The following is a 20,216-nucleotide window of genomic DNA, read 5'->3' on the forward strand; positions in this document are numbered from 1 at the left end:
AGTGAGCAGGGAGACAGCTGAAACAACTGAGAGCATCTTTTATCAAACTTTTCATTTTGAAAAACTGAGCTCATATTGATTACACAGGCTTCATGCTGCATTCGGGTCCGTCAGGTAAATTCAAGTTGTCAATTTGAGAATCATTATTGTCATGTGTTGTACAATGTTGTAGTACCTTACAAACATTTGTAAGGCCTACATATGTATATACGGAGTCACATAGTCAAACTCTTCAAGCCTCTGTAGGTGTTTGTCTTAATGTAGTGTCATTGTCTTGTCTTGTCCTGTCATTTTCTTCTGTCTGTCTGTCTGTACTGTGAAGTGAACCGATTAACCGTCACTGGTAACATGAACTAATTGTGTTGACTGTAATTAAATATATTCATTCATTGTATCTGCAGGATAGACATGTACACACACGTCTGATTTTATTCAGCGCCACTTAAATGTAGCACAGTGTGGGCGTGTCTAGTCAGTGAATGGGCGTGGCCATGGCACAGGTGTAGCGCCCCGCGCTGCTACCTGTGCGTGACAAACGGTTTCTGTTTGGATAAGACACGCTTCATTTTTCGTTTCTGTGTAACTTCAGTGTTTTCTTTGGTCTGTTTGCGTTGGTTTTCCGTGGGACTGTCCTGCTGCTGCACACGGCTCCTCCCTGCACCGTGAATGAAGTTTACAGCTCGGTCTGAGCAGCATGTTGTGATCGGACCCGGGAGGATTTTTCTCTTTTGAACGTCCTATGTGACCAGAGGAAGAAAACACCTGTTGCACCTGCCAGCCTGCTGTGGACACTGCGCCGCTTCTTGGAGGGAGTTTCCTGTCTGATCTCAGTGCAGATCTCGATAATGCACATATCGACATGACATCTTAACGACGTGAAGTAACACAGACTTTTTGTTTCTGGACTGGAGATGGAGTTGGCCCAGCAAAAGGCAAAATGTCTGGCGCTGCTGTTTCTACTGGGTGAGTTTTCTGTTACAGGACAATTGACAAGTGTCTGTAAAGAGGAATAAACTGTCACCTTATGTTGTTATACTGAACGTTAGAATAACAGTATTTCTGTACGCTCCTTTAGAGGCTATAGTCCAGTACATGTGTAATTTGTCCACTCACATTTTAATGTATGTGGTGTCTATACACTCCTGGTTTGTGTGCACTGGCTGCAGATTATTCACAGGAGTTACAGTTTATGCTCAACAAAATGTGGAGACTACTGATCTCAGGCTTTCATTTCCATCTGATTGTGTGGCAGGTGCTGTGCTTTCTAGTCTAGGCCTCTTAGTTAAAGTCAAGTGAAACATGAAGGCTGCAGCAGTGAATACTGTGTTTTACAGCAGGGTTTCCCAACCTGGGGGTCAAGACTTCCCCAAAGGGATCGTCATATAAATTTAAAGGGTCATGAGGTGTTTTTGTATTTTAAATTACTGGATAATTTGACCTCTCCAGGCCTCAGTGTGTTCCAGTCAAAGACAACAAGAGACAATGAAAGTGGCTGAACTGGTGGTGTCATATATTCATATACAACCTGCGACAGGCAGTTGCATGCAGACATACTTTTATGTGGACTACAGTAGGCTACATGCCAAGAAAAGGTCCGGAACCATTGTTTTAGGCACTAATGTGCCTCCACCTTTGTGGTAACAGTCTGGAGAAGGCCCTTTTCTTTTTTCAACAATAAACATCAACACCTGTGCACAAAACCAGGGCTGTAGAGAAATGTCTTATCCCAGTTTGGTGTGACTGGTCTTTGCAGACTCCTGACTCCATCCAGCACCTTTGGGATGGACTTGAACACCAGCAGTAGGCGTGCTGGACCACACAAAGGTTCCAGTGGATGGATGGGATTTAACCATCACATGTGTTTTAGCGTTTATGTGTCCACATATGCCAGGTAGTTAATGTGTCCCTGTAGGTGTGGATGAAGGTGCAGCGTTACAGAATGTGGCCCAGGCACATTCTCCCTATGAATCAGAACCTCTTGCCCAACCTGTGCCTTCCTGTTTTTGTGACTAATTCTGTTGATGCTTTGCTGCTTTTGTTTCCTTCTTTAGTGGAGTTTGAACAGTAGCAGTACCACAACACTGTGTAGCTCCAATTAAAAGCGCAAATGAATATACTACATTATTATTTTTACCTGCAGCCACAGGTGTGATGACGCTCCTGCCGTCCTCAGGAAAAAAAACAGGAAAAGCCTGATTTGCAGCCTTGTGACGTTCAAGTTGAGCGCATGTTTGTCAAACAGTGTTCACCTTTCTTTCAATTACTTTTCTATCTCTGCGCTCAAGCTCTCACCTTCTGTGCTAATTTCTCTTTGTTAATCTTCATCTGTCTGCCTCCCTTTATTGCCACGAATGATCAAAGTTGATAAGATTAATCACTGATTCTTTTTCCTTCTACTCCAAAATGAGGTCAATCACAGAGCAGCTTGTTGACCAAATGTAAACTTTCTGTATGTGTGTGAAGGGACCCATTTCCCCTCTTCTCTGTTCTGTGTGTCCTTGGATCGACTGTATGAGAGATTTTATCTGTGGGAGGTTCATGTCTCATATCAGCTATTTTGTAATCATTCATTTAGCTCATGAATCAGTAACTACAGGAAAAAAGGAAAGAAGCCATGTTTGGCCCCAAGGTCAAAGGGCAGCTGTTTGGTTTTTCCTGTTTGCAGCACTGACGTGTTTCTTTCTCACACTCGTTTTACTCACATTTTGTCAGTGTCCCACGGTTTGATGCAGAATCTTAATCAGGTGTGACAAAAGTACAGTCAGTCATTAGTCTGCACTGATTCAAGGTTATTTCAACACTAATATGAGTCTAAGTAGAATTTTCTTCCTGTTTGTGTAAAAGAAAAAGTTCCATCGACCATCAGTGCTGTGTCAATATGTTTCTGATGCACACTGCAATATGTCAAGGTGTAAGAGGTAATCGGAGCAGAACACAAAGCTCAAGCACCTGGCTGATTTGACTAAATATTCACCAAAAAGAAGAACAGTACAACACACAAAATAAAACTTAAAATCAATTCATTTATTACCAATTACTGATAAAAGACCAGACTCAGTTTCTCATAGTAAAACTAATAAAAAGCCAAAGAAGCTCAAAGGAGCTGGGGAGGCAAATTAAAAGTCAAATATTCAAATTAGAAATATTTTCATAACCTTTAAAAAAAAAAAGTCAGGACAAGGACAATAGCATCAATTAGTCAAAGAAACAATGTCAAATTACACAAAATGTCAAACACAGGTGAAAAAATGCCCCGAAAACAGCACCAGCACTTTGTCAAAACTCTGCACTGCAACACAGCAGCTCTGATGACGGCATAACCCCCATATTGCCCCAGTGCATTATGGGATTGCTAGGTGGACCGTTCCTCAATGAATAAATGTAATTTGTGAAGAAGGAAAGTAGTTTTAGGATTTCCATGTTCACGTTTGTCTGTCTAGAAACGATGTTGGACAAACAGAATTCATATTCATTCATGTTCATATGTACAAAGCCAGAACCAGCAGCTGTTTGGTGGGAAGTCATTAATCAGTCAGTCCAGGCTGAAACATCTGTTATTGAGTGGATAACATTAGATACAGACACCCAGAGTCCCCACAGGACGACTCCTACCATATAGTTCAGTTATTTGCCTTGGTCTTTTCATTCTCAGTCTGCTGTTTGATAACTGACTGACTGAAACGAAGAATCAGTTCATTTTCTGTCTTAACAAAAGATTAAAATCAGATTGACACTTTTTAACTCTATACATTTTCAAATGAACACAGACCAAAGAGTACGAGAATGTGGCGCATGTTATTATGTGTTTATGTGATTCTTTTTCTTTTCGTTTGGGTTAACAGCCTAATAGATGGAGCACTTCACAGCGCTCTCCACAGGCCTCTGCCAACATTAAATCTCTGAGCTGTGGATAGTGAAATCCTCTGTCTTTCTGTCCCCCTCAGTGGGCTGGGTGCAGGCGGACTTTGTGGAGCCTCCTCAGCCCGACACCTCACTGCGGTCTCTGGCAGAGAGTCAGACCAGGCTGCCCTGTCACTACAAGGTGGAGGATGGTCAGAAGGTGGTGCAGGTCACCTGGTACAAGGAGCTCCCAGATGGCAGCAAGGACCAGATCATCACCGCACACTTCATGGATGGACACACAGGTAGACTACAGAGATTTCACAAAGGGCAGAAGAAGAAACAGAGTTTTGGCAAAATGTAGATTTTCTGCCTGTTTGAGACTCACTCACTTTGTTTTCGGTGTTAGAGTTTGGGCGTTACTCTGGCCGGGTGAGGTTCGAGAGCAGCAGCCCCACGGAGAACTCCGCTCTGCTCATCCCCAGCACAGAGGAGTCGGACGAGGGCAGCTACACCTGCCACATCTCCACCTTCCCGAACGGAAACTTTGAGAGGCACATCACACTCACTGTTTGGCGTAAGGCTCGTCCTCCTCCTCCTCATCCTCTCTTCTCTCCCACATCTTTCTAATCCTGTCAGAGCTGCTGGAATGATGTTTAAACCATAATCATCTTCAGAGAAGAAGAGCTGTCAGCCAGAGGAATCCAGCAGGTTTGCCAACGTGGCCACAAACAGTAGAGGGTGAAAACCAAAACCTGAATGCATTTTCCTAACACCTTCTTTTTTAACATTGCTCCTTATAGCTGCTTGATACCAAGTGAAAATAGAAGAATGCAAGGAAATTATATATAAAAAAATCAGTTTGTATTTTTCGTGGTGGTGTTTTGATATCAGTTAGATAGTAGCTTTGCAGTCAAAACATCTGTAAGCTGATTTGATGGAAAAGCAAAGTCCAGGGGAGTCAATGGGGAGTTCATCTTGTGTAAGATGAACTGGTTTGAACCATAATATTTTATATTTATGCCTTTTGACATTAAACTCCTTTAACATGGAGGAACCTCAGGGTGTGCAACAGAAACAGTTAAATGAGTAAAAAGGTAAAAAGTAATGCTGTTTAATGCGTTCAGCTCCTTTCTTAGACCACAATACACACAATGCATTTGGATGAGCATTTGCGTGTTTACAAGACAAACTTGAGCACACATTTACGTTTCTTTCTGCTTGACAAAAAAGAAAAACAATGAACTCTAAAAATAAAGTGTTGTTGCAGAGCAGACACTGTCACAGGACCAGTGTAAAGTGCAAATCCAGTGCAGCTGTCATTAATGGCTGTGGGAATGCTGGTTTTTGAATAGATCCTCCTGAAGCGATGTTATCGCTTCTAAATGACTTTCTCACTTTGCTGGCAGCCTTCAGCAGTGACAGCTCAGTCATAAACCTGTTCCAACACGCCACATATCAGACGCACCAACAGAAAAATACAGACGAGCAACTGACAACCTCCAGCTCTGAATTCCCCCAACTTTGTCAGTGATAAACATTCAAATATAAACTCTTGAAATCTACATACAGAGTAATCCATAAGCTACATATACGTACACCTATAGTTCATATGTTATTAAAAACTGTAAATCTGCTAACCTGTGCAGGAATGGACCTCACCTATCCAGTACTTAATTAGACTTTGATCATTACATTAACTCTATTGTTGTATCCGTTTAAACAGGGTGAGTGGTAATTTTATTCATTTTAATTTGAGGTGATGGATGAGCGTCTTTTCTAGTTATGGGCAGATTTTTAGAGAGATCTCAGCAGGTAAATCAGCTCAGACTGTAGATGTTTTGGGGACAAAATTAGGGCTTTAAAAAAGTGATTCAAACCAGTAATCTGGATTTAGATTTGTCTCGCATTCTTCTCTACAGACGAGTTTAAAATCAGTCATACATAAGAGGAGATCTGTTATCCACAATCTTCTTTTGGCCAGTTCACAGATTTATTTGGGATTTAAACAGAATAGGGGCTGTGAGTCAGTCTCGTTTCCCATGCGAAAAGATTAGCGATTCTTAAATGTGGGGTTACAGCAGGTTTTCTCAGCAGTGTAGTTCCTCACCGGTCAGTCAAACCCTGTGCGTGACACCATGATGTCATGTATTTTTGGGGTTTCTGTTCATTAAGTGTGAGTTACCACAGGTGGTGCCCTTTTCTTTGTCTGTTAATCCATAACAGTTATTGTTGCTAATGCTAACTACCTGTTTTGCGTTCTGCGTTAATAATCCAAACAGCAGCAGAGAGCCTTACCAGGCACTTTGTTTACAGCAGGAGAGCTTTCATGACCCATGTGTGAATCACAGTCGCGTCAAACCAGTTGGTGACGGAGTATCAACAAGAAAATGTATTAATGTGAAAATACCACAGGTGACATTTGTGCACTTGTGCAATCAAGGTGGTGTAGTTACTAAGAAATGTATCAGTTCCATATCATGCTTCTGTAAATTATGAGAAATTCCTTTCACGGTTCATTTGCATGTCTGGAGTTTCACTGTTTATTCACTCTGAGCCACATGTTCTTCCAGGTGGGGCCTTGTTTTCTTCATTATGTCTTCTCTCTGTTTCACGAGGTTTAAGGTCTTGCTGAGGCTTTTGGCTACAGCATCTTGAGGACCTTGTTGCTCCCACTTGTCAGTATCAGTGTCTATTCAAATGAACAAAACAAATGAAATCCTGGTTTTAATCGATCTAATTACAGTCACTTTAAGATAATTTCAGGTAAAGACAAATTAGCTTTCAGGAGGCTTTGGAAAGCATTAATATAATCTCAGTGGAGTAACTGCCTTTAATTATAGGGAAAAAGCATTACACCAAGTCTTTAGAAAATGATTTTAAACACTATTATTATTGCTTTTTTAAAAAGTAGAGCATATATGACATGAATAGTGAAAAGTCCCGAAATCCTAAACTTTGTTCCCCTTCTTTGGTTAGTTTTGCCCATCTCCTCCCTGGACCCCGTAACCCTGGTGGAGGGCCAGTCGTTCCGCGTGGCTGCCACCTGCCGAGCTGTGGGTCGCCCAATTCCACGACTCTCCTGGGACACAGACCTGCCCGGCCAGTTCCAGAACCGCACCAGCGAGGGTGGGTCCGTGTCCAGCTACTACTCCCTGCACCCCCTGCGCGGCATGAACGGGAAAAAGCTGGACTGTTTAGTGTGGCATCCTGGTCTGGAGCAGCCACGCAGGATCTCAAACAGCCTGGTGGTTCAGTGTGAGTACAGCTGGTGATGATGATGATGATGAAGCAGCTGTGTGACTGGTTTGTTAAATAATATATATTTTCTTATATGTAGAGATGGATAAATTATTATGTACCAGATAGCAAATACATGCTACACATCTGAAATGAGAACTCAGTATACTAGTACATTTTGTACTAACATCAAATATGCAGTACATGCACTTCAGTTGAACTGTAACTCTGGAATGTCTCATTTTGACAAAACAGAAAGTAAAACACCAAAGATAAGATATTGTTCCACATCTATTGTTTGATTGAATCGTTTTTATTTCCATTTGTGATTAGCTGCTTTACTGACCCACTGTAGCAACTGATTGTTCTAGTCTGAAATATGTGAAAATACTAAACGCTCAAAAACTTCCCAGGTTTGTATGCAGTATGAGACTGTGGAACAACTTGCAGACATAGAAGAAATAATCCAACATAAATAGAAATAAGTAAAATTAATAAATGGGGAAAATGCTACAAAAAACTCAGGTAGGACACCTGAATGTAAAACATTTTGTCAGAGAGTCTCAAAAAGCCTCTACCAGGCTACAATCACAAGTTAGATTAAAAATGAGCATTTAAAAAACTACATTGATTCACATTTGCTCCATGTTTGGCTTTTTTATCAATGTCCAGTTATCTTCTCATGTGTGGTTTGAAGTGCTAAGTTTAATTTCTACTTAGCACTGAATGCTACCAGAACAGTTTTTGGCTTTCATAGCAGGAAAAGCACATTTAACCTCACTGACTGTTTGATTTAGGTGTGTCAATGCGGATGTCACGCTACTGAGTTGGCACGTACAGGGCATGCAGCTATTATTATTAGCCACAAGGTGTTTTTCCTGCAATGGTGTAAAAATATCAGCAATAACATAGGGTCAGGTTAGGTCAAAGTGTGGCCTTCATGGCTTTGTTAGTAGTTTGCAGGTTTATCTCACTGCTTTGTTCTTGAACGGCCAAACAGGCTAAATTGTCCCAGTTGACTTGGTTATAGCTAGACAACATTCCTGTGCTGCAAACTGATACTGCATGTTAACTGACAGCAGTACATGCAGTTTACTGTTACTGTTTGTATTTTTTGTTTTTCTTTGACCTTCCTGGAGTAGTTCTACCACCATTTACAATTTATTTGTATTTTTACTCACTCTAGTACTACCTCTAGTCAATCAGTTTTACCTGTGCACTGGCATAATCAAAACCTGCCTTTAATCAGTATGTACAATGGGCTATTTGTTTTTTATCTTGGCTCTAATGAGATTTTTTTCATTCTAGTTTCCCAGCAAGAGATATTTGTACAACATAACCTTGTGTCTGTGTGAATAAACGGGTGAGAGCAGGCTAAACATTACACAGTATTGGCAGGCTGGATCCCTTGCTGAGAAAGTGTATGATTACTACTTTATCCTCCCTTATTATTGTTGGTGCCATTGGGAGAAGTCACCTAAACTTTAGCTCTTTCAGTGCTGAACAATTCATCTTTGTCTAGTACACTGGATTGTAGGTGTAGATTTGTGTCAAATGAGTTAGACCTGAGTCATGAATGTGTTGAATGTAGATGTGACAAAGTCCTTTGAGGTCTTTCACAAATCCAAAGACTAAAATGTGTGTTAGAGAAAGTATGCGGCAAAGTAACATTTCACTGTCCTGACAATGCCAAGACCAGTCCTGTGAGTCAGTCAGATAGCAGCTGGAAACATTTTGAAATTCAGAGAGAAAGATACATTTGTCAGTACAAACCAGCGCACAGATTCACACTGAGATATAAACAGTCTGCAACATGCAGTCAGCTCAGAAACTACATGCAACTTGATCTTTGTTGCTGGAGTAATATGCTACACCATAAAAATCCTCCCTGTTTTCACATGGTTAGAGAATATTAGGAGGTAAGTACACATTTAACTACACTAACTCTCAATTGTAAAAATATATTTAGTTTGGTAATTTGAGTCGAGACTTGTGTCTTGTAAAATAGTTTGGCCCACCCCTGCAGATTCATAACTATGAATGTAAAGTAGTACTGAAATAACAGTTTTAAAACTGAGGGCGACAACCGGCTTCATGTGCTGCGTGTGAACAAATATCCATCTCTGCTGATCTAAAATGAAGGTTTTCTCTTCACCATGCAATATGGGTAAATATTTTGTGCTGCTGAACAACTATATCTGTGTTTCTGTGTCAGACCCCCCAGACGCAACCATCTCTGCTGTTCCCAGTGACTGGTATGTGGGCTTGGAGAAGGCTGAGCTGGTCTGTGACATTGGAGGATACCCCAAACCTCAGAACGTCACCTGGACATGGTACCGTCATCAGCCCGTCTGCTGCACATGCACATCTACAGTTTAGCTCTGTCTGCCTGCCAGCAAGGCTCTGACAAATATACATTAATTCAGCCCACTGTAATATTATCTGTGCTGCAGAATTGCTCTTTACAAGGCACTGGAATGTGGCTGAAAACATACACTGGTAACATGCATACACACAGACTACACAACGCAAGCCACAAAGAAACGTGCTTGAATCTCAATTCATAGTGGAATAAAAGCGATGGTGTCATTTTGCACAACTTGAAGTAAGAAATATTTTCACACGAGGGAGGGAGTGAGCAATACAAGGAAGAGCAGGAGACATATGCTAAGCATTTAATCACAGTGCCAGGCTTAAATATCACTCTAATGCCTGGTAAAACATAGGGTCTGTACTTTAATTAGAGACAGCGTACCAGCTATTACAGCTACAACTGTGCACACAGTGATCAAATGTGTGCTGAGTGCAAAATATTTTAGCCATGAGGCAATCTTGAAATATTAAGCTCATTCTGGATTAAACCTTTTCAGCCTTACAGTCCCTTTGATGCATCCATCACTACAAACACACGTTCAGACCCAATACCAGCAGCACTGCTTCACTTTCAAGCTGAGAATCAGAGGCTTGATACTGCTGTCATGTCTGTATGATAAGGATGAAGCTGGTTTAGCATAAAGATGAGAAACTGGAGGTTTGTGGCTGGAGTGGGGCTCTGTCCTAAGGTGAAAAAAATCCATCAACCAGCATCTCTAAAGCTCACAGATAAACATAATACATCTCAGTTCTTTCATTTGAATAGAAGAATGTAAAAATTGGAGAATGAATATCTGTTCTCTCATCATAAAAGGCAACAAATATTCATCTTTAAACCTTCTTAAAGGGCACATTGCATCCATTAAAGCAACTGTTGTGAGACCTTATGAGAAACCCCCTTATTTTCCTTCTTACTGAGAGTTATATGAGCAGGTCGATAACACTGTGTGTCCGAGCTACAGCCTGTTATCTTAGTGTGAAAGCTGAAAGCTGGTCTGACCAAAATCCCCATACCAGCATCTATAAAAAAAATCACTAATTAACATTTTATATCTTGTTTCCTTTGTTCATTCAAACATCAAAGTATAAAAGAAATTTAACAAGGGCTTATATGTAAGCTCCAATACAATAAAACTATATATTTTTTTATATTTTTCTTAGTGAACTGTAGAGGTGCTGGTTGGTGATGTTTTTTTTCACCCTCCCTCATGTGAAAACATCTCCTACCTGCTTTTTTTGACCTGTATCCAGTGTTTTGCTAAGATAAACTAACCAGCTGCTGGCTCCAGCTTCTTATCTACAGATGGATGGGAGTGTTTTATCAGTCTCATCATCTAAATCTCAGCAAAAATGGAATAAGTATATTTCACAAAATACCAGACTATTCCTTATTGATATTTTACACATAGGGATTCAGTGTGATTGTAATCCTGGCTGCTACCAGCGGATTATGCACCTTATCTTTTCCAACCATCGACTCTGTGTCAGATGCAATCTCCACCTGTGAGTCTGTTATAAAGAGAAGCTAGGTGGGGTTTGGAGAAAAGAAATGTGAGCTGGCTTCACTGTGGAGTATAAAACAGCACTTACATTGCTTTTGCAGAACAGTGAAACCAGGGGCAACATGACCCCTCTCAGTGGACCTGATCAGAAACTGGCTCTCCATTATGTGGCCTGCTGTGTCTTCAGCTGCACAGTGTGGGACTGGACTCCAAGTCCCCCAAACCTAGTATTTATTTGGTCTATTCAGATTAATGGGTGTCTGTTGTAAGCCCAGCAGGTTTAGGTTCAGGTGCATGCAAATTGCTAGTTATACTCTGTGGTGAACCTGATCCTGTGTAATGTTTATTTAACTGAATCACTTCCTCAGTGCAAACCAGTTGTTGCATATGATGCTATTGCTTACAAGATGCCATTAGATACCTGTGTGTTTCCTGCTCTCAAACACAAGCTGGAATGCAGCTTTGCACTTCATTAATTACTGTTAGTTACCACAATGAGTCACAGGTTTCCGTGTGCTATATTTGACTTAGAAATAAATCTAGGACAAGAAAACTCCCTCAGCGCTTGCTTTGTGAAGAGCACCTTTATTTAGAATGCAGTGCATTTCGACTTGTGCCCTTCATCAGAATCACGAGAATGTCAGTGACCCTGATAAAAGCCACAAGCTGAATGTTTCCCACTTTATCTGTCTGACACGTCTCTAATAGAGACATTTCCTCTGATTATCCACAGGAGAGGTGGAGCGTTGCCAGATGGGGTGTCTGTGATTGGAGGGAAACTTGCTTTTGGGCGGTCCATCCGGTTGAATGACAGTGGGGTTTATGGGTGTGTGGTCAAGAACAATGTGGGTGTTGGAAAAACAGAGTACGTGCTTACAGTAGCAGGTGAGTCAAAGGGTAAGACAGCACAGGATGTTGGTCGCACAGGATGTGTTTTGTTGATATTTTAGGAGGAAATGAGAAGATGCATACTTGGTTTGAAATAAAAAGAAATATTGAGGAAATTCTCCTTTTGACTGGGAGTAATTGTGTAAATTTGCTGCCCCCTTGTGATAAATGGGGGAAAGAATGGACGTTTTTAAACTCCAATCAGGATCAAAATAGCTGCAACATGTCGCTAATGTTTTGTCTTCCTGTCGGTTCTTTTAGAAAAATCTCAGCGCAAGGGCGGCTCCCCAGATGATAACCTGTTGCTGATCATTATTGGTGCTTCAGCTGGAGCTTTGGTCATCATCCTGGTCATTGCCGTTCTGTTGGTCAACCGCTACCATCGGCACAGGAACAAAAAACTTGAAATTGAGCTCAGTGAAAAAACGTGAGCCGACACATTGTTTTTTTTTTAACAAAAGCTCTGAACTGGAAAATTGCAAAAAACTTTTTTTTCATAACTGTGATTAAAACTTAAATGTTTTTGTTTACATTCAGTGACCTATCTTCTGAAATGAAATGTCCTCAAATCCTTCAAATGTGCTGTTTTTGCAGGCAGGAGATTAACAACCTCTCCAGACAAAACTCCTTCAGGAGACTGAACTCTGTCAGCACAGACCCCAGAGTGCAGGTACACACATGCACACACACACACTACAACAAACAATAACCTGCAGGGGTGAGAGAAATCAGGCCGACACACCTGTCTGTGGTGGCGCTGATGATTACAAGCTGCATTTTCAAATGAACAGTATCTACTGTTTACACACACACACACACATACATACATATACACACAGTATAATTAATATCTCATCTGGCTGGTTATTTTTCTGTTCTTCTGTGTCAGTGGTCAGTGCCTTGATTTCAGTTTCTCTGTGTCCAGGCTGAAGACTATGCCCTGCTCAGAGTCGACAGCAGAATGAAAAACAGCGAAATGTCTCTGGTAAGTTTCTCACTGGAAAGTTTTAGTCATTGATGATTGATATATCAGGCAGCAGGGGAACACTCAGTGAAGTGGTGACAGGGTCATGGGCGCCCAAGGCTCATTGAGAACGACATCAGCCTGCTGTAGATTAAGCTTTTAAGTTTCATTCATATTTTAACAAAGATTCATTTTGTTTGAACCTTTGTTAAAATGGCTGAAAAAGAGAAATACTGTACATTGGTCTCTGTGAAGAGAAACACTCAGCAGCTATTGAGCACTATAGTTGCTAAATGTTTCTCTTCATATCACAGCTATAGTGGGGAGGCCATTGAATTTGTCTAAAAACTGATCTAACTCATCCTCACGATCAGTTTTCACTCTTTTTCCATCTGTTTTTCACTGAATGGCAGACAGATGTGTGCTCAGGCAGATGTGTGATCTGCTCAGGCAGATGTGTGCTCAGGCAGATGTGTGCTCTTCCTGACAGTTTAACTATGACACTAACTCCTGTGTACACAGTATTAGGCAGCTGGTCATAATGTTGTAGCTGATCTCTGCATATTTAATAATAGATAGTCAGAACACAGAAATATCCCTGAGGGGAAGTGGTCATGCTACAGTCATTGTAGTTCTGTCCATATTATATGTTTACTGATATTTAAGGGAATATTAACCAGGGTCTAGTGATATAACAGAATGTACGATGAGATAATTTAAATTCCATTTCAAGAGCATTCAAGTGTGGATTTGGAGGATTTTAGTTAATCACATCAGGGTTTAAACCTTAAACAAAAGAAAAATGTTTCTAGTCTTGGGTTTAAATGCAGACGTCAGGTCCCAACAAGTCTCAATTCTTCCTCAGAGGTTTTCCCATCCAGACACTAACAAACACGTTGAATGTTGTCATTACTAAAAGAAAATGGCTGATACCAAAAGTATTATAGTTTCTCAGTTTGCAGTGTTGTTGTTTAGAAGAGTCATTTTAGACAATCAATGGTTTCTATCAGTCTTGTAAGTGTTTGGGCCACTTCCCTGCCTGCAGGAACAACCCATTTACAAAGGCAGTCAGTCCACTCTGGGTGGCAAGTGGGGGACTGGGGGGGTGGAGGTGGACGAACTGGGACGTCCTGTCGTCTGGCATGATGGCAGGGAAAGCTTCAGAGGAGCAGAGATGGAGGAGAAGGAGGAGCGCAGGAGGAGGGTGGAGTCGTACGTAAAAAGCAGCAACATGTCACTGGTATGTGTCAGCGTCTGAGAGATTAGGCTGAAACGGCTTTAGTTTCGGTGTAATGTGCCATGTGGTATTATGTTTCATTTACTCTCACGTGTGCATGTCAGACATGTCATGGAAACGACAGACAAAAGAGGTCAACAAACAGGAATTGGAAATACGTCTCTAACTTTATGTACAAACTAAACAAACTATTCCGAGGACTGGAAACATGTGGTTTGGCTTTACAGTTAATTTTTTTTTTTACTAACTTTGTTACACTGTTGAGCAACTCTGGTGAATTTATTACATCCTGATGTGGTTCTGACTCATTTACTCATTTAATTAAGTCACTTTTTATACAGGAAATCTTTACGCACCAGGGCTGTGTTCTGCAGCCCTGGTGTCTAGGAACTTTTAAGTTTTCTCTTTGATTTTTAGGTGCAATGTATTTCCAACCAACCTAAAACCCTGTGTGAGTCATTCTCAGCATGGCCAGCAGGGCGGCATATGTATATAGGGTGTAACACTACTGTATTTTTTATTATGTATTTATTTCAGTTTTTAGCCTCTAAATGTTGATTTTCCCTTTCCACTAAACAGAAGCACACACACAGCATCTCCCAGGTTAAAGGTTTATACAAAGCTGGGAGAGTTATTATTCATCCATGACATATTTTAGTCCAAATAAGAATTTTAATTTTGTTTAAATATTTCAAGTACTTTATTTAGTTTAGTATTAGTTTGTATTGTTTTGCTTGTCATTCTAATACTCTTCTGTGCCTGTTCTATATAAATAATAATACCTTGTATAAATGTTTAGAGGTCAAATAATTCCCTTTACCTACATCCAGTCCAGAACAATTTGATTTTGTTCAGAAGATCAGAAAAGTCTGATTTCTTGCTGTGCTTTCCAGGACTCAGGACTTCCTTCTTCTCTGGTGCCCCTGAAGGCCCAGCAGGATGATGGTGTTGGACCCAGGGAGCCGGACGTGGGCCATTTTAGTGAAGGAGACTCTCCGCATGTTGAGGACTGGGCTCCCCCCCGATCACCAGAAGAAGGACACGAGGATGATGAGGCCAGCAGCTCCTACCAGCTCTCAAAGGCACTCCAAAATCACTTCTACTACAGTAATGGGATCCTCAGGCCCAGGCCACACTCCAATGCCACCCTACTACAAGCCAGTCCACAGATAATCTAGTCTGCAGGCTCTCACCATGTGAGGAGAGAAACTGTCTGCAGTCCTGCACAGACAGTGATCTTTGTAACTGGATTCAGAATTGTTTTTCTTTTTCGTTTTTTTGACAGCGATGGATCATTTGCCTTAACTGTTAAGTAGAGATTTCTTTGACTATGGTTTGGGAGAATTTGATCTTTTATTTCAATCCTATAATAATTGGGAGTTTAAAATGTTTTGGTCATTCATGCCTTTAATTGATAGCCATCAGGGGAGAAGTCACAGAAAATGTGTGGAGAGTGACGGTGAGGGACGTGCAGCAAATGTCTTCAGCCAAACATGAGCCAGGGACGCTGTGGTTTATGGTTTATGACCACTAGGGTGCCACACAATTCAGTTTTTTTCATGTCTAATTAAGATCCACTAATGGAGGATCAAGTGGCTGGTAAGTTTTACCTTTCACGAACAACACTGGCATTTATATGAAATCTCCTTCACCCCTTGAATATGCAATGAATCCAGGTTCCTGTTACACAGCGTTTACTGTATTTGCTTATCCATTGATTTTGGTGAATTCCTGATGAAAACTGTTTAATATCAAAAAATGCCAAATAGCTATAAATACGATCAAAGTAAGGGTGCCTCATTTATTTAGTAAAGCTTTGGTCCACCTGTGGATGAGAAGTATTTATACATGTATGTATTATATCGTTACTGTATGTTCATGATCATACCAACAAAAAGGTCAAAAAGCTCTTACTCTGAGGATCTGAACATACACATGAAATTTCTGGTGGATGTTTATAGATAGAACAAGTGAAACGTACTTCTATGGCCATATTTGAAACCGATCTACATTAAATTGTCAGTGCACCGTCCAACGAACAGACTGGATGAAAAATACAGGAGATGAACTGTAAAGGACCTTCCTGTATTAAAGCACTGTCAGTTCTTTGCTCATGTGTGATAAATTGTTTTATATTCACTGTTTTCTGTAAGTTTGATAAACTGATATGTAAATATTTAAATGTTTATTGCTAAAAGTACAGTATAAGCAATTTTTAAAACGGTCGTTTTTTTGTAACATGGGACAATTGATGTTTTTCTTAAGGGCACTGTGTTGGAAGCTGTTGCAGTAATGCAGCTGTTCCATCAGACTATTGATTTCTTGGTTTATGCTTGTTCTGACCTTCACATCCTCAAAAATGACCAAATCTCAGTTTACTTTGAACTACACCTGTGACCAACCCTTACTAAATTTTTCCTTTTTCCAGTGTTACCAGGAAAAGACACAATGCAGGTCATCATGCACTGACTTCTGTACAATTACATGATGATCCACTGTGGGTTCAGCCTTATGCTCTAAGTACTGTGGTTATATGGGAAATCTTTCCATCAAGTGATGGGAAATTTTTTAGAAAATAGATGTATGTGTTTATTCAGATGCAGATCTTTGCTTCTCTGCTTATCCAAATTCTATTGATCAAAAATGGACAGTAGCAGAGAAAACAACTGAGGAATACCAAAGGGTCTGCGATGACCTCCAGTCCTTTCTGATCCACGCAATCACATCAGTCATTAAAATTATTAAAGAACAGTTTGTGCCCTTTTGAAATCAATATTCATCTATGTCAGTGGGACTGAATGTCCCTACATGTTTTTATTAATCTCAACTGGCTGGATCTACAAAAAAATGTAGTTCTTATAATCCAGTGTTTCCCCTACACCCACTACTTCAAAAAAAAAAAAAAAAAAAAGTACTATACTTTCCTGTCCCAACCGACGATGTAGTTCATCCATGCTTCACATACGCACAGAGCAAATTAGAAGAGACAAGTGGTGAGAGAGAACCAGGGTTAAAGTAACACTATCTAACTTTTGCTCAGTTTCCCCCATTTGGTTGAGGCACATTTGTCTCTAACCAGTGTCATAAATACTGTCGCTGTATAAGCTTCCTGTGGGCAGCAGCACAATACACATGAATTTGTTGACTGAGCTGACAGAATCAGGCTACGAGTAAAACGTGATAATTTTAGAGACATTTTAAGGTAAAAAAAAAAAAAAAAAACTACATAGTGTTGCTTTAAAGACAAAGTCGTTTTAGTGCAAAAATAAAAGTTGACCCACCAATCCAACTTCCCAGACCGATTAGCCCAGGGGAAACACTGCAATCCAAGTTATGTCAAAGTTATAATTAAAAAAAAAAGTCAGCTACATTTTCTGTAATATCAAAACATGAAGTGAAGTTGATGAAATAAAGAAGTACATTTGTAGTTTTTGTTATTCTACAAAATTCACTGAATCAAACTGCATTTTGGGTTAGTGCCTCTTTGTGTGTCCGCTGGTGTGTGCGAAGGTTACTCCTCTGAGAAAAACACTTGCCACACGTGTCACATGTGTACGGTTTCTCTCCTGTGTGAATTCGCTGGTGAATCTCCAGGTGGCTGACGCGATCGAAGCTTTTACCACAGAACGGGCAGATGAACCATTTCTCCCTAATGCGGCGACTCTCCACAGTTTTATGTAACTCTAGATCATTTAAGAGAAAGAACCTGTTGTCTGGGTTAAAAGCTGACATGTTTTTAGTTTGTTGTGTCTCTGAGAGGAATCTGACAGACACTCCTCTCTCTGGGTGGTTTAGTGCTTCTGCAGGTTGACTTGGCTGAGCTTGACTAAAACTCACAGGAGCCCTTGATTTACTTGGTGCACCTTGTCCATTATCCCTTGTAAACCTGTCAGGGTACGCTATCTCTGCTGAATTATCAAAAATGTCCAAGGCATTTTGAATGAGCAAGATTTCTGAGTCCAGGTTTTGTGACAGCTGCTTCGGTTCAAAAAAGCAGTCCGAATCGTCTGCAGTGTCACTGTCGCCAACTAAAACAGATGCCCACTGCTGACCCTCTTGATGTTCCACAACCTCAGTGGGTTGGTGGGTGACCTCCATCTCCTGATGACCTGCTCCTTCTTCAACATGGTGATCAGAGTCTTGCTCCACAATCTGGACATCGTCCTCGTCTTCTATCTTGACTATTAAGCCTTCATCATCTCTACTGTCACTTTCACAGTGGTCAGACTTGAGCTGCTCACTCTGTTTCTCCTCTGTCTGAGCAGGTGGTGGTGGTGGTGGTGGTGGTGGTGGTGGTGTGTGATTCACTGAGTTGTCCACCTTCTCCCTGGCGCTCGGATCAGAACATAATGTCTGGACTGAATCTATAACAGGCCCTGAAACAAGACAGCAGGCACATTTAAACCTTTATTTAACCAAAGAGTTCTCTTCATAAGTCATTTAAAGACAGTCCTGCTTTGTGATTGATTCACCAGGTATTTTACAAAAGTAGGTGTAAAGCCAAATTCATGACGAACTAACTACTAACCTAGACCACACGTGACAGTAAACTGAACATGTTCTGACAAAACAGGACTTATGAGGTCGCCCTGGTCTGTCTCAAATTATGCTGTGCATTTTTACTACTTTCAGAAAAAATGATTAAATAGTCTGCAGTTGCTGCTAGAGTTTCTAATTATTGAATAAACGATTCATAAACTTATGTAGCTGTAATGACACATGAATATTTATTAATGCACTTCATCTCCTCCTAAGGACAACCATAGGTGAGGCTGCTGTATCAAAAGACAATGAATAACACAAAATAAGTCTCCATTTAAGTTGTAATGGTTGGCAGATGCTCTACACTTAGTTATGTGTTTAACTTCATTGTAGTGCATTGTAAACAATAATAGTAGTCAAACTGAAAAGAAAGGTTTTAAAACATCTTGGTCTCCACAGTGGTCATCCTTACCAGGACCAGGCGGCGGTAGCAGCCTGTTCTGCTGCTCTCTCTTGGAGGAAGATGATGAGGACAGATTTGTGGTCTGAGCATGAGACAGGGCCGTTAACCGCTCGTTTTCCATCAACATCAACTTTCTGTTCAGAGCTTCGATTTCGTTCTCCCTCCGGCGCAGCTCGGCCTGGATGAGAGCAAAGCCGTCCTCCCACAGTTTACTGATTTCCACCACGGCAGTTTTAGCGAGCATCTCCATGATCGAGGTTAACTTGCTCTGGAAGGCCACACAGCTGGTCATGTTGGCCCCGGCTCGGCGCCTCTGCTGGCTGTAACAGATGCTAAATGATCTTTGTGTATGGGAACAAATCGCACAGTTACAGCTTCACTCCTGTGGTTTTCATTTCAGTTGCTGTTTGAGGAGAAAAACATGGAAGTGTAATGAATAGTAACAGGAAACAGCCCCGGTCACATGACAGAATCTACGGTGCGCATGTTAGGACAAAATTTATCTGCATGAAAATCGGAATAAAAACGCACTTTATATTTAGAGGAGCATTTGAACAATTAAGGTTACCGGCTATAAATCAGAGCAGACGTGACACATTTGAAATATGACATTGGTTTGTCAACAATTGTAACTCTTGCAATGCAACAATAATAGGTCTATATCTACAGGTAGTTTAAAAAGACAAGAATATGAAACTTGTAGTCTAATTAAACAAGCCGACATATTTTATATGACAATTTAATACATACAATACAATAATCTGTATTATATATTATTAATGAAGAATGTATGTATTTTAATTCTTATAACTGTTTAAAGTAATGTTTTTTTTCTGTCCTACCTTATTTTGTCCACTAGATGAGGCTCTATTTACATGACAACACATAGAAGATGAGCTCAAGCTGAAGCTGAAGCTCTTGTAGAAGCTGAGGCTCTTGTAGGAAAAATATTAATGATCCAGACCAGGGGTGGCAAAACCTGCCTGTTTGTTTTCCAACTACCACTCACTCTACCATTTCAGATGAGGGTGCTGTGGGGGAGATAAAGTGATCTCTCTGGTATCTTCCAGAGTCTGGTTAACTGAACACACCTCATCAAGTAATGAGGATGGCATAGGGCAGGGAATGTTTGTCATTGTGCACTTGATTTTAAAAATAAACACACGGGTAATCTAATTATGTACCTATTAATCATTAAGAAATTCCATTCTAATAACGATGGCGTTT

The 20,216-nt window shown here is 40.6% G+C and overlaps 2 protein-coding genes across 3 annotated transcripts; one reads left to right on the forward strand and one right to left on the reverse strand.

Moving 5' to 3' along the window:
- Positions 1-299: 299 nt before the first annotated feature.
- nectin4b (nectin cell adhesion molecule 4b) lies at positions 300-17,242 on the forward strand. 2 transcript variants are annotated; one of them, XM_026313984.2, is made up of 11 exons: positions 300-963; positions 3,945-4,145; positions 4,250-4,417; positions 6,820-7,098; positions 9,296-9,413; positions 11,689-11,840; positions 12,105-12,270; positions 12,438-12,513; positions 12,769-12,828; positions 13,853-14,047; positions 14,938-17,242. In XM_026313984.2, exons 1-11 carry the CDS (start codon positions 912-914, stop codon positions 15,220-15,222), a joined length of 1,752 nt encoding a protein of 583 aa, XP_026169769.1. In that variant the 5' UTR covers positions 300-911; the 3' UTR covers positions 15,223-17,242. The 2 variants fall into 2 exon arrangements, with proteins under 2 accessions (XP_026169769.1, XP_026169770.1); XM_026313985.2 differs by lacking the exon at positions 13,853-14,047 and having other exon boundaries at positions 301-963.
- Positions 17,243-17,353: 111 nt separating this feature from the next.
- LOC113134597 (zinc finger and SCAN domain-containing protein 5A) lies at positions 17,354-19,427 on the reverse strand. Its single transcript, XM_026314050.2, has 2 exons — positions 18,999-19,427; positions 17,354-18,420 (listed from the first exon to the last, which is right to left on the reverse strand). Exons 1-2 carry the CDS (start codon positions 19,279-19,281, stop codon positions 17,501-17,503), a joined length of 1,203 nt encoding a protein of 400 aa, XP_026169835.1. The 5' UTR covers positions 19,282-19,427; the 3' UTR covers positions 17,354-17,500.
- Between the last annotated feature and the right edge of the window lie 789 nt (positions 19,428-20,216).

Source organism: Mastacembelus armatus, chromosome 17, assembly GCF_900324485.2.
Source record: "Mastacembelus armatus chromosome 17, fMasArm1.2, whole genome shotgun sequence".
Lineage (NCBI taxonomy): Eukaryota > Metazoa > Chordata > Actinopteri > Synbranchiformes > Mastacembelidae > Mastacembelus > Mastacembelus armatus.

What these genes read in the sequence shown, in the direction of transcription:
- nectin4b (XM_026313984.2), top strand. Translation starts at nt 912, where the DNA reads ATGGAGTTGGCCCAGCAAAAGGCAAAATGTCTGGCGCTGCTGTTTCTA. An exon ending in GCACAGACCCCAGAGTGCAG is followed by an intron (nt 12,514 to 12,768) that starts GTACACACATGC and finishes CTCTGTGTCCAG; the next exon opens with GCTGAAGACTATGCCCTGCT. An exon ending in AAAACAGCGAAATGTCTCTG is followed by an intron (nt 12,829 to 13,852) that starts GTAAGTTTCTCA and finishes CCCTGCCTGCAG; the next exon opens with GAACAACCCATTTACAAAGG.
- LOC113134597 (XM_026314050.2), bottom strand. Translation starts at nt 19,281, where the DNA reads ATGACCAGCTGTGTGGCCTTCCAGAGCAAGTTAACCTCGATCATGGAG. An exon ending in GCTACCGCCGCCTGGTCCTG is followed by an intron (nt 18,421 to 18,998) that starts GTAAGGATGACC and finishes GTCTTGTTTCAG; the next exon opens with GGCCTGTTATAGATTCAGTC.